Genomic DNA, 14490 nt, shown 5'->3' on the forward strand with positions numbered 1-14490 from the left:
CTGGTTCCGGCCCGGATTGGCTGGCCCTCCGTGCCGCCGCCGCCGCCGCCGGGGATTGGCTGGCCCAAGACGCCGGACTACTTAGCGTCCAGGGTTTCCAGGTGGCGCCGGGGATCGTCGCTAGCATTGGTAGCTAATTAGTCTGTGTTAGCTTAGCAGGATGCTAAAGCGGCCTACGAGACGATGTAGCTTATAAATAACTCTAGAAGCAGTAGAGGGGAGTTAGGTTTATAAAATGTCTTTTCTTTCATTAGAGATTAGTTAGGAGTTGTTTTGTGTTAGATAGTTGGTTCTGGTTAACTTTATTATTATTGTATTTTATTTCTTAAAGGTTCATCATCTGCTTTTAGTGGTTTTCTGTTATTTAAAAAAATCCTGTTCTGATGTCAGATGGTCAAAGTTTCAAAACTTCCAAAAAGGAGAAATGACTTAAAAAAACTGTGAACTCTTTAAAACTTATTTTACTTTAAAACACGTCTGGATCTTTAAGAGAAAACAAACAAAGAAAAATAAAATAAATGATTTGATTGGATTTTTCTCTGTGTGGTCGCTGCTGAGATGAAGACACAGAAACACTGAAGCCGACCCAAGAAGGGCATCGACCGGGGGAGTGTGTGTGTGTGTGTGTGTGTGTGTGTGTGTGTGTGTGTGTGTGTGTGTGTCCGCTGCAGCAGCATGTTTTGTCTTTATATGGCTTCCAGCTCTCATATTTGTTTAACGGTTGTACGGCGCTGCAGCTCTCTCTCTCTCTCTCTCTCTCTCTCTCTCTCTCTCTCTCTCTCTCTCTCTCTCTCTCTCTCTCTCTCTCTCTCTCTGTCTGCTGCTTCTATTCTTCACTCTTCACTGATTCTACTGTTTCTACTGATTTCTGACTGGTTTCTACTCTGTAAAGTCTTTACTGCACTTTCTTCTCTTTCTCTTTCTTCTGTGTCGTAATGTTCGATCATGTTTCGGGGTGTAACTGTGCACAAAAGTTCAGTTCAGTTTTCCGTGCAGCAGAAACAAAGAAGAAATGTAGAAAATAACATTCTAGTCATTTTTATTTGAAAAAAATGTAAACATCCAACGATGGCTCATCGGCTAAAACTATTACTGAAACTGTTTAGTTGTTCTGCAGGAAAAGGAAAACAAGTTTGTGTTTCTTGCAGGGAGTCAGCTGATTTATGGTTGATAGGAAGTGGCTGTTATGACGTGTAAATGTGTTCATAGTGAACAGCCGACCGTCACTGAGGAGGAGGAGGAGGACAGAAGCTCATTACATTCACCAATGAAACAACTAATCAGAGGCTTTATCTCATAATTATGACTTACTGTCATATCATTACAAGAAAAGATCTCATAATTATGAGAAGAGATCTTGCAATTATGAGATAGTAAGTCATAATTATGAGATAGTTTTCTTGTAATTATGAGATTCTGATCTCATGAGAAAAGTTTAAGGTGGTTATCAATCATCATCATTTATGATAAGATGGCGCCACCTGATTTAATGAGCTTTTATTTCCTCCTTCATTTGAGACACTGGAAGATATTAATGAGGTTGATGATTTCAGATAGAAACTAATTTTTCTATCTGAATGTGATGATTTTGTTAGAAAGAACATTTACAATTACAGCTGCAAGCAGCGTTGGTTGGGACCTCACACTCTGGCCCGTCAGGATCAGATCATTTTGCTTTGTAAAAATGAGGGATATTTCTTATTAGAGTGCTTTTATTTTGTTGATTGACATGTGTACTGTCAGGTGTGTAGGGACAATAAGTAACTGCAGCTGGACACAGAAAAATACTCATATATTTGAATGGAGAGTGTGAGCGAACCCACACCTTTTTGAACATTTACTGCTTCCACATAGTTTTAGATACAAACTTCATTTGAACTTTAAATGAGTCACGAGACTTTGACCTACAAATCTTGAATTTACATGTTTTTTCTATCTTTTACTGTTTTTGAGATATTAGAGTGTGAGTTTTAAAGTCTTTTCTTGCTTCTCCTGTGATTTTATAATGAGTGTGTATTGCAGAATGTTTCACAGCACTGAGGGAGTGACATCACCAGGAGCAGTTGGAGAGGAGGATTTTAGAGTACGCTTCTTGTGAAATCTCCTCATAAATCCCATGACTTTGACCAAATCTTACATTAAAAATCATATTTTAGTAGGAAATTTCGTGGCGAATCCACTGATACAAGTTTGAAAGTGGTCAGACTTATAGTTTAGACGTCAGCAGCCTCTGTTTGACACAAAGTTCATGCCTATAGATTGCCTCCCCATTGCTTTACATTGTAAGGGGTGATGTGGCACTGCAACTTTCAGGGCTTATAAAATCCAAACCGTTCGAGTTATTACAAAGTTTTTATCAACTTTTTTTCAGCACAATGTCATAAGTCATGTATTAAAGTTTGAAGTCAATACCATTAACACCCTTGGAGGAGATAGCATTTGTTCAGGGTCCAAAATCGGAGCAAAGTTTTACTTTGAAAGTCTGATTGTGGACTTCCTGTTGGATTTAGGTCAGGGGTGTCAGTGTACGATTAGTAGTTTTTGAAGAGACAAATAATTGAGTTTTGGTTTGATCTCTCTACGACATTCCTACGGGCCGTGGCGGCCATTTTAGTTCCATAGGTAGCGCTAGAGAGCACATTTTGGCACTTTAGGGGTTAATTTTTACATTTTATCAAATTTTTCACCAGACCTGATGTGCGTGCCAAATTTGGTGAGTTTTTGAGCATGTTTACGGGGTCAAATTTAGGGTTTAAGTGGCATAATAATTAAGAAAGAAACAAACAAGCAAACACACGAAAAACAGTAGTCCTCTGCCTTTTGAGCTCGGGCCCTAAATATTTCTCCATTCAGTTACTGATATTTTCTCTTCTTGCTCTACTTTGTTTGGTTTTTGTTGCTATCTGCCTGTCGCTCTTCATTTCAGAACCTTTCTTGTCTTTTTTATGCTCCCAAATTTACTTCTATTTTTCTAACTTTAACGTTACAGCAAGATTTCGGGTCAACTGTTCACATGGGATGTGATCTAACACGTTCTGGTGTTTACACGCGCCGACGCTTTTAATCAGAACAGCTGTGTGACATGCGCAAAAGTGATGAATAAATCAGGGCCGACAACGGACTCAGCAGCCAGACATTCCTCCGCTCTCTGTTTAGCAGCAGCTGAGATTGTCAGTACAATGAGAGGAGCTGGTTAAGTGAACTGGTCAGGTTAGGCTAACACATTGTCGCTAACCTCGGGGCTAACCCCCTTCACAAGCAGGATACAGTACTTGGTTTAGCATTTATTCACTGACAAAGAGTCTAAACTGAACACACACAAGTGGCAACCTCCAGAGTGAAACATGAAGCCAATAATTAAGTGCCAAAAACTGCAGTTCCTTGAACGGCCACTTGAGGCTCCAAAAGCGAGTCAGTCCCCATAGACCCCCATGTTAAAAAGCCAAACTTTACAGCAGAAATAAACATGTTTACAGCCTGGTCTTTATAGCTAATTTCCCTGTTCATGACAACTGTACGGGGGGTGAATTTTTTTATAAGTCACTCATTTAAATTTCATTAAGCTGTAAAGTTATGCATAATTAAGGACACGGCTGCTTTGAGCTAGGTGGCTTGTTTCAGCAACCAGGCTTCATTCGGCCGCCTCAGCGCCGCCTCTCTGCCCATTTTAGATTAGCTGGGAGTCGGGGGGAGTCAGGCACTGCCAAGATGGCGACGGCTCACTTTGAGCTTCAAAACCACTCTTGAGAAACCAATGGGTGACGTCTATATTCGTCACCTAATGTTACCCCCACGTGGGGCAAACATGCGCAGAAAGAATATATTTATTCCAACCAGAGAGAAATGATCAGATTAATGGTTTACATGGTTATTCAGCACTAATATTATCAAAGGTTTACACCGACCCTCTCAAACCAATTGAAAATTCCTTCCGATCAGTCTCTTCTGATTGAGGTGGTTACATGAGTCCATGTAAATGCAGCTACTGTGTCTGCTGCAGGAGTCAAGTTTAATTTAATACACATAAACCCAGTTAGCAGCAGGTAGCATTAGCTGCTGTTACTGTAACTCATCAGAGTAACTTCAGTCACTGATATAACAGTACTTACTGCTATCAGCTGTGCAACGGTGTAATTAAACTTGGAAAGTTAGCTGACTAGCATGGTGGCTAATAAAGGTAAAAATCTGCTTCTCACTAAGTTTGTCAGGAACCTGATTGGTCCTCCTGTCTACATGCCGAGCACTGATTGGTGCTTTGCAGATAAAATTACAGCACAGAGTTTGAGATTGATTTTTTTCATCACTCGTTTAACATTATTGCAGAGTTTTATAAAGTCTCACATGCACTAGCGGTAAGGTTTCACTCCCGTTCATGAAGTATGTAAATGTCTTACCTTGTCCTGTCTTGTTTCATAATGTTTTGTTTTGTAATGTCATGTCTTGTTTTGTTTGTTTGTTTTGCTTTGTTTTTGTTTGTTCTGGTCTCTCTTGTCATGGAAGCTCTTGTAGGTTCTGGTTGTAGATTGATTTATATTAAGTATGGATCTACATGATGTTATACAGTCTGGACACATTATGAGGTCTTTACCAGATTGTTCTGTTCTCCTGCTTGGTTAATAAATAAATAAATAAATAAATAAATAAATAAAGAACAGACAACATGCAACACAGCTTTATATGTGAGTCTGTCAAAGATATTGATAAGAAAATGAATTCATTCAAAAATATAAACAGGAAGCTCAACTTGTTTTCTGCCTTCAAACTCTTCCATTCAGAGTGAATCAGCTCCTCAGAGTCTGTGCTGCCCTCTGCAGGAGCTTTCAGTCCATCACACACTGAGCTTCATCTTTCAATATTCATCACAGGTTTATAGGAACTATTTTAGGAGCTCAGGATCTTTACCTGCGATCTCGCCGCAGGAACCACGTTCAGTATAAACATTCATAGTAACCAGATAGAGATCAGCAGCAGCACTACAACCTGTTATGTAGTTATAGTATAGTTTAGAAATAAAACTAATATTACAAATACAACAAATACTAAAATTTGCTAATAGTTTCATAGCAGCTACGTTCTAGAGAGAACCGTCCATCATTCAGCAGAGCTTCTTTTTTTGGATCACTCTGAATTTCACTGATGAAGACGAACGAAAAATCTTTTTTCTACAAACTTTTTATCACAAAGAAACAACACTGAAAATAAACTCTGACAACTAAAACTATAACAAAGTGTTCGACACTTTTCATCAACAAATAAAACTAAACAATAATGTGAAAGACAGAAAACTGAAGTAATGACTGTTGAAACACACTCGACAGCTACTGATTGGTCAAACAGTCTCCTCCAGCAGCCAATGATCTTCTTCAGAAGTTGATTTAACTGTCGTTCATTCAGTAACGTTCTGTCTCTGTTATCTGACGTCACAGATTTATGGACTAAATTCAAAAACAATCCTCTGAAAATGAGACCAGAAGAAGCATCAGGAGACAAAGACCCAATAAACCTCATCAGATGTGCTGCTGTAACGTCAGCTACAGGTAGCTGCTGCTGTTATTAAATATTTATCATATTTCTTAAATATTATGACTTGTCTCCATTAAAATTCATGTGAATCAGCTGTTAGCAGCTCCTGTTTGCAGTGTAACATGGATGTACAGACAACTAACACTGGATTACTGAAGAAAACTTAAAAACGTGATGATTCTCAGGCAGGTTCTGCAGCCTATTTTTTCTCTGGTTTTATGGGTTTATGGAGGTTTATTGGTGATGGACGTAGGGGGAATGATATCCTCGTCACACTGAATGATATCAATATGTGTTTCATGTTTGTGCGTTCACATTAGACTGAAGTATGACTCTGAGAAGGATTTTTGACTCTTCTTCACCTCACATAGTATCTTTGCCTCACCTTCAACTCTCCAGCGCCCCCCTGGGGAGGCTTCTGGCTTTATCCTGCTGAATGTCTATTACAGACCAGACCTGTCAGTTCCTCCTGCTTAACATGATTTCAATTATTTCATTCCCCACTTCCTCCTGTGATGTTCATCATGTCTGAATGGAGCTTCAGATTTATTATTAGTCCCTGTATTAATATTCCACAGTGCAGAAGTGGAAATCACTCCCTGACTGTCAGACATTATCAGTTATTGATTGGAGGATGTGAAACTTTCACACCACAGAGTGAAAACATGATCATACTGACCGTTGAGCATCCAGCTGACACCTGGAGCAGGTCTTCCCTCCACAGAGACCTGCAGGCTGATGGTCTGACCCTCCGTTACCCAGCAGCCCTGCAGAGCGCTGACAAACACCGGAGGCTGCCGAGACACACCTGAGAGAGAAGAGACGCACCTGAGAGAGAGGAGACGCACCTGAGAGAGAGGAGACGCACCTGAGAGAGAAGAGACACACCTGAGAGAGAAGAGACGCACCTGAGAGAGAGGAGACGCACCTGAGAGAGAGGAGACACACCTGAGAGAGAGGAGACGCACCTGAGAGAGAAGAGACACACCTGAGAGAGAGGAGATGCACCTGAGAGAGAAGAGACACACCTGAGAGAGAGGAGACGCACCTGAGACGCACCTGAGAGAGAGGAGACGCACCTGAGAGAGAGGAGACGCACCTGAGAGAGAGGAGACACACCTGAGACAGAGGAGACGCACCTGAGAGAGAGGAGACGCACCTGAGAGAGAGGAGACACACCTGAGAGAGAGGAGACGCACCTGAGAGAGAGGAGACGCACCTGAGAGAGAGGAGACGCACCTGAGACAGAGGAGACGCACCTGAGAGAGAGGAGACGCACCTGAGAGAGAGAGGAGACGCACCTGAGAGAGAGGAGACACACCTGAGACAGAGGAGACACACCTGAGACAGAGGAGACGCACCTGAGAGAGAGGGGACGCACCTGAGAGAGAGGAGACGTACCTGAGAGAGAGGGGACGCAACTGAGAGAGACGAGACGCACCTGAGAGAGAGAGGAGACGCACCTGAGAGAGAGAGGAGACGCACCTGAGAGAGAGGAGACGCACCTGAGAGAGAGGAGACGCACCTGAGAGAGAGGGGACGCAACTGAAAGAGAGGGGACGCAACTGAGAGAGACGAGACGCACCTGAGAGAGAGGAGACACACCTGAGACAGAGGAGACGCACCAGAGAGAGAAGAGACACACCTGAGAGAGAGGAGACACACCTGAGACAGAGGAGACGCACCTGAGAGAGAGGAGACGCACCTGAGAGAGAGAGGAGACGCACCTGAGAGAGAGAGGAGACGCACCTGAGAGAGAGGAGACGCACCTGAGAGAGAGGAGACGCACCTGAGAGAGAGGGGACGCAACTGAAAGAGAGGGGACGCAACTGAGAGAGACGAGACGCACCTGAGAGAGAGGAGACGTACCTGAGAGAGAGGAGACGCACCTGAGACAGAGGAGACACACCTGAGAGAGAGGAGACGCACCTGAGACAGAGGAGACACACCTGAGAGAGAGGAGACGCACCTGAGAGAGAGGGGACGCACCTGAGAGAGAGGAGACGTACCTGAGAGAGAGGGGACGCACCTGAGACAGAGGAGACACACCTGAGACAGAGGAGACACACCTGAGAGAGAGGAGACGCACCTGAGAGAGAGGGGACGCACCTGAGAGAGGAAGTCTTACATTGAGATGAACGGGTCTTACTGTTGACAGACAGCGTCCATGTTGCCGAGGTGACTGTCTGTCCATCAGCAGTGATCAGCTGACAGCTGTAGTCGCCCCGGTCTGCCTGTCTCACTCTCTCCATGGTGAGGGTCAGACGGGGGCCGTCCTGTCTCTGCTGCAGACCTGGTCCGGTCCTCACCTGACTCCCGTCCTTCAGCCACGTAACCTTGGCAACGGCATCAGACGAGACTGGGAGCAGGTGAGAGGAGAGATCGGTGAGTTAAAGTGATATCACCACGATACAAGGATTCACTTGTTACTCGTTACTTCTCGAACCCTAAACTCGATTGAAATCAAGGGTTTTATTGGATCCTGAGTTACCTTGGCAGGTGAACGTGACCTGTGCTCCCTCTGTAGCCTCCTGGTTCAGAGGAATGGCCTCGAACCGCAGGTTGGACCCCAACACCGACCTCCTCACGGCCCTGAAACACAAGCATACTGGTGTAGAGTACTCTGACCGTTCCTCCAACTGCACATTTTAACACAAAATCATAAAAAAAGTGTATTTTTGCTGCTGGTCTGTATGCAATATGTCCAATACCCGAGACTATCAGCTCTGATCATGTGGTCACAGTCACTGTGGGAGGAAACAGCGTGTTTAGAGGAGAGGAGAATGTAAACTGTACGATGAAGGTGAACAAGTTAATGGAAAAGAAGAACAAAGAGGTAAAACCAACCTGCACATCAGCTGTTTGCTCCTGTTTCAAATAGTCAACAAAGATGACAAAAAAGTTCTGACAAGAACTGATTTATTTTAGGAAAATCAGTCACCTACATGATTTATGCTCTATTCATTTAGGAATTTTGGAATTTGATTCACGGATATTACATTTATTATTAATTTATATTAAATACAATAAAGAGCAAACAGGTTAGATCCTTTACTATCTATCAGCCAGTCGGCTACAGAAGGTTTAATGTTGACGGAGGTGGAATACATATTCGGTTATTATGTTATACATTTAAAGCATTTCTATGACTTTACAGTCATTCTAAGGGTGTTGCAATCATTATTATTATAAAGCTGCTCTTTCCCACCATGGCTGCTTGTTAATTTATTGAATTAATTGATTCGGGTCGACCGGTTTTGGATCGGGTCTATTCGTGTCAGGTCTGGCTGTGCTTGGGTCCCCCTCAGGTCAGGTCGGGTTCGGGTAGGTTTTCCATTGGTCCGTTTCGGAGCGGGTCCAACATTTTGGATGCTTTTCATTTTTCTTTTTACAGTATAATAATGGCCTGATTATGTTACCAAGGCACTCTGAACTCAGCTGAATTCAAGCATGTCCCCCCTGATTAAAGGACTGGTTCACAGCTTTTCCAGTGTGTCTTAAACCAGCAGTCAGGTGTCCATAGTAACAGTGAAAGAGGTTTTCCTCACTGTAATCATTCCTCCTGTTCATACTGGATATTAAAAGATCCTTCAAATGTGTTTTCAATGGAAGTGATGGAGGATAAAATCCACAGTGTGTCCACACAGTCATTTAAAAGTCTGTGTGAAGCTTCTATTCAGCTTCAGCAGTCTGAGTTAGTCATATCAAGTGGATATCTGACACATTTACAGTCTTTGTGTTTCCTCGGACAGTGTTTCCCTGTTGACCTGCGGTGGAAGTAGCTTCAGATAAACTTTTAAATACATTTTTGCACAGAAGGAGGACTGTGGATTTTGTCCTTCATCACTTACATTGTAAATACATTATGTATGAAGGAATCTTCTAATCTTGTGTCTAATCTGACGTTTCTGTTATAAGTGGTTTGATTTCTTTCTGTACCTGCTGCTGCTGTCTGAAGCCCCTGCTGTCTGCTGGACTGGACCAGTCTGAAGTGGAGCAGGGCTCACAAGAGACTGGACCTGCAGACAAACCATCAATCAATCGATCAATAAAACTTTATTTATATAGCACCTTTCATACAAGTCAAATGCAATTCAAAGTGCTTTGCCGCTGATTGACAAATATGAAGGTGAATATGGTTTTGGAGACTAATACACCACACCAAAATAATTAAAAAGCCAAAAAATAAATAAAAAAATAAAAATGAAATAAAAAACAATAAAAGATAACAAAAGATAAATAATAAAAGATAATACAAGCAATAAAAATAACAATCAAAATAAAATTATAAAATACTACACAAAATAAGAGATTATGACAAAACTGTAAAATGTTTAATGGAATGAATAAATATGAATAATGAATAAAATAAATAATAATGATGATAATAAATAAAAGAGGTATAAAATAATAAGCTGTGATGTTTTTTGTTCTCTAGTTCAATTTCAAGGCGCGTTTCAAAACTTTTCCAAAGTCCTCAGTGATTACCAGCTAGTTTAAAACAAGTGATTTTTTTATTAAACATTCAAACGTTTTATTTTATTATCATTGATATTATTTAGCGACACTGGGAGCCTCAACCATCACAGACACTGTTAAAAAGTTCTCAACATTTAAGCACAAATCTCCTCCCAGAGTCCGTGTCTTTGATAAAAATAGAACCATATGTCAAAAATGTTCCAAAACATATACTCTGTGTGGATTTCTGTTGTGTCACACACCAACAGCAGCAAGATTGTAAATGTGAGTTCCCAAAAAGTGCGTCTGGAGGACAAAAAACTGTCTCCTGGCTGAAGCTAATTGCTGTCCCCTGGTGTATTTTACAGAATACATTAAAAGAAATAATATATTTTACATTAAAATGAATGTTATCAGATCTAAAAAAAGTTATGATCTGTTTTTTACCGTCAATTTGTTATATATATTTTCATATATTTCATGGTTTATTACATGAAATATTAAATATTCAGTAATCAGACCTGAATTGTTCCAGCAGGTGGAGCAGCTGCAGTCCTCTTCTCGGCCACCAGAGGGAGCTGTCTGCTCCTCCAGGAGGCTCCCTGTCCAGGCTGAGGGAGGGGGCTTTGCTGGTGCTTGTCTGTGGGAGCACTGGAAGCACTGGAAACACTGGGAGCGGTGTTGTCCACTGTTAGGTTTTTGTCCCTGGTTTGTGTGTCCACAGCTGGTCGGACGGTCCTGCAGGAGGAGTTTTTTAAGGATCTTGATGTCAGTGATGCGATTTGGACTCTTTTGGACTATCTTGGAGACATTTACCCAATATTAATATTAATTAATTCCTCTCATTCAGATACTTGAATTTACATGTATATACACATACTGTATGTATATATATACACACTGTTATATATGTCTATACGATAAATGGAACTCAAGTACAGTATTTTCTTATTTATATAACTTTGAGCCCACGGTTCTTATGTTCAGAACATAGTCATTTCTGTGATACGCAGCATGCTTTTCATTCATCACATATGACTCTTCATTGGTAGTAGTTTTTTAAAAAATCACATTATTTCCTTTGCTGGCAATTTTTCACAATTCCTGCAATTTTACTAAAAAAAAAGAGCACATAAAACATTGCAAATTTTATCACACTTTTTGAGAATTTTGGCTACTATAATCAAAAACAAATCCTGGAGGCACCGATATATACATTTAATTAATTGCCAGTTATGTTTCATATTGCATTTCAGCGGACTAGAGACACAGTCTGTGGAGTAAGAGACTAAAAGTTGTGCCTCCTTTCCAATTCATTCAATCAAGAATCAGTCTTGAATCAAATCAGACACCAAGAAACTGAGATTCACAAAGATTCCCCTAAAAAGAGACAACTGGGTCTCATCAGCGTAACGATGGTAGGAAACTCTGTTGAAAAGACGTAAACTGGATCAAATATTTAGACACCAAATGAGCTTCGAAACCGTTTGCAGTTGTTTTATGTCGACATGTTGAAAAAGAGACTCACCTGCAGGAGTCCTCAGGAGAACCTGTGAGGAGAAACATCAGGACAGAAACATTTAGTCCTCTATCACACTTTGATCCGTTAAATAATGTCTGTTTCATTATCAGAGGACTTTAGTAACCCTGATTGGCCGCCTTACTCTGGACGTTCAGCTCAGCAGTGGCGGTTGCTGTCCCGGCGCTGTTGGTGACCGAACATGTGTAACTTCCTACATCCTCTAGACACACTTCCTTTATCTCCAGGAAGTGCAGACCGGAGCGCTCATACATAGTGATCCGCCCACAAGACTGAAGCTCCGCCTCCCCCTGAGAGAGAGACAATCACAAATTAATGACTCACATGTCGTCATGGTTCTGATATTTGTTAGGACAGCGTGGATGTAAACTGATTAATGATTAATTGAAATTAATTTCAGTCTGTAAATACTTTGTACTTTTTTATAAAAGAAAAGAAAAACACATATGTCAATACCATACACAGCCTATTAACCTATTAAACCTATTAAAAGTAACATCAGACAAAATGTGCACTATACAAATGTCAACGTGTTATTTTTTTTTAATTAGTTTTTGGTCTCATACTTGGATTTTAGTTTTTTTAATTCAATAAACGGTTTGTTAGTTGGTTCTTGATCAATAGTTTTGTTTGTTTTCCTTCAAACTTCCATACAGTAAATAAAAGTAGCAACACTACAATGAAAACATACTCCAGTACAAGTAAACGCATTGACTGTATATAAATATGGACGACACGTGGCCACTTCCTGTTGCTATGCAAAAGCGAAGCCAAAATATCTCCTTTCTAGGAGCGGCCATGTTGCTTGTGTGACGTCATTTGGAGTCTGCGCAGTAGATTCGGGTGGCTGACAGACGTTTAAGAGTGGCTGTCACAGCTGTCAATCATGATGTCACACCCCCTTTTTATATTGTCAAATAACTAATAACTTATTAGAAAAAAAACATCAGAATGATAAGAACGACCTAAAACGACTGAAACATGATGTGTATTTTGATTTTTTTGGTTTGACTCATGTCCCATCTGCTGACCAGGAGGGGGGGGGACTTGACCTGTACTGCAGCCAGCCACCAGGGGGTGATCCAGATGTTTTGGCTTCACCTTTGAGGAGCTGTCATGGTGTCCATATTTGTATACAGTCAGTGAGCAAAAGTCCAGCATTTAAAATCATTTAAATTTAAAATACTTTCATAAAAATACATAAGTATTGATAGCAAAATGAACTTAATGTATCAACTTGTACTTGTACTTGAGTAAATATACTTTCTAAGTGTATAATGAAGAAATCCTTTAAAATGTTGTACAGTACTGCAACAGACATTGACTTTTTGATTTTGACATAATTTATATGGCTACAACGTATATTGGGCGATTTTCTCGATTTATCATTTTGTCTATGTGTGAAAAATGCTCATTATAATTTCAGACAGCCAAAAGTGATGTATTCATTGTTTTAATCAATCAGTTATATCATTTTTTGTCGAATCAATTAATTGTTGTAGTTCAAATAATTTATATTTGTTTTTCACTCCCAGAAAATTGATGTAGTTTGTTCTGTTACCAAAGATGATGAATTGTTTAAATTTAGTTAAAATTAAGATCAAAACCAACTCTTTATAAATTTAAATTATTTTTCCACAGTATCCAAAAGTTGTTTCAAATTATTGCCACAACAAAATAAATGTGTATCATCTGCAAAAATCGTATAAACTTTATGTACAAAATAAACAGTAATGGGCCTAAAACGGAGCCTGGAGGAACCCCACAAGTAACCTTTAATACCTTTGAATTCATATTATTTATTTGAACATACTGATGACTGTAATGTCCCTCTCATTTCTTCAGTCGTAATACTATTCACACACACAAAAATGTCTATGCTTAGCTCCTCCCACCTTGAACCATGTGACCTGGGGTTGAGGGCGTCCTGTGGTTTTGGCGGAGAATTTTCCGGTCTGTCCCGGTCTGGCAAACACTCGGCTCGGTTTAGAGACAAACTTTGGTGGACTCTCACCCCAAATACTGGGCCTGTTCTCCACTGCTGGGACTGCAGAGCGACACCTGGAATCATGGGAAATGGAGTTCTGAGTCACTGTTGATGCATTATTTATTTATTTACAACAGGAAGAAAACTGATCAGCTGTATTCTGACAGCTTTGGTAATGCTTTATTTTACAGATCCTTTCATTTTATAATTTCCCAGAAATTTTCAGAGTAATTTGCAGATATTTAACAATTTGGTACCATTTATAGGAAAAATGAAAAAAAAAGTTTCATATGTAGTTTTTTCAAAAGTTTTCAACAATTTTTAGTTGCTGTGTAACTGTTCATTCACAGGACATTTCTTTGCAAGTGTTGTGTTATTTGGAAGTATACTGTCAATGTGCTCATTAACGAGTTTATGACAAAGAATCTTATATGCCAATACTAATACATATTAAGTATTTTCTGTCAGTTAAAGAATTGCGTAAATCTAATTTATTAAGAATTTTTGAAAATTAACAACTAGGAACCCAAATATTACCAACTTTTCTACATTTTTTTCTTATAATTCGTAGCAAATTGCACCACTCTTTCTGTTAATTTAGTTGGTGAGTACCCAACTCTTTATATCTGGGCTCATACACAGTTGTAAATTTGCAAAAATTCTCAATAAATTAGACTCTTTTATACCTGCAGTGCCGAACTCTTACATATAAATGAACGTCCGTTACATTCAATCTCTTTGCAAACGAGTTCACACAATGCTGATTAAGCCGATCACCACTAGGAAAAATCTCTCTGTATTTCACAGTATAGCAGAGTTGTTTAAATCTGGTGTCTGGTTTGACATTTCCGCAATGGCCAGATGAATGCATACTGAGCTGAATGCATGCTCTATGGTCAGAGCATGCGCACCACAGAACTTGAATGTGGATAAAAAATTTAATCATGCGACTCTTCTAGACTTTCCAAATGTTACTGGACCA

At 40.2% G+C, this 14490-nt stretch overlaps 1 protein-coding gene across 1 annotated transcript in view; it reads right to left on the minus strand.

Moving 5' to 3' along the window:
• mylka (myosin, light chain kinase a) overlaps positions 1–14490 on the minus strand; it is a 79538-nt gene that overhangs the window by 57271 nt on the left and 7777 nt on the right. The window contains exons 4-12 of the mRNA XM_042427271.1: positions 13417–13582; positions 11646–11811; positions 11510–11531; positions 10503–10719; positions 9463–9542; positions 8235–8270; positions 8015–8115; positions 7652–7882; positions 6203–6331 (exon numbers count right to left, since the gene is read on the minus strand). Of these exons, the coding sequence (XP_042283205.1) occupies positions 6203–6331; positions 7652–7882; positions 8015–8115; positions 8235–8270; positions 9463–9542; positions 10503–10719; positions 11510–11531; positions 11646–11811; positions 13417–13582 (1148 nt within the window). The remainder of the gene's footprint in view (positions 1–6202; positions 6332–7651; positions 7883–8014; positions 8116–8234; positions 8271–9462; positions 9543–10502; positions 10720–11509; positions 11532–11645; positions 11812–13416; positions 13583–14490) is intronic.

Source organism: Thunnus maccoyii, chromosome 11 (assembly GCF_910596095.1).
Source record: "Thunnus maccoyii chromosome 11, fThuMac1.1, whole genome shotgun sequence".
Classification (NCBI taxonomy): Eukaryota; Metazoa; Chordata; class Actinopteri; order Scombriformes; family Scombridae; genus Thunnus; species Thunnus maccoyii.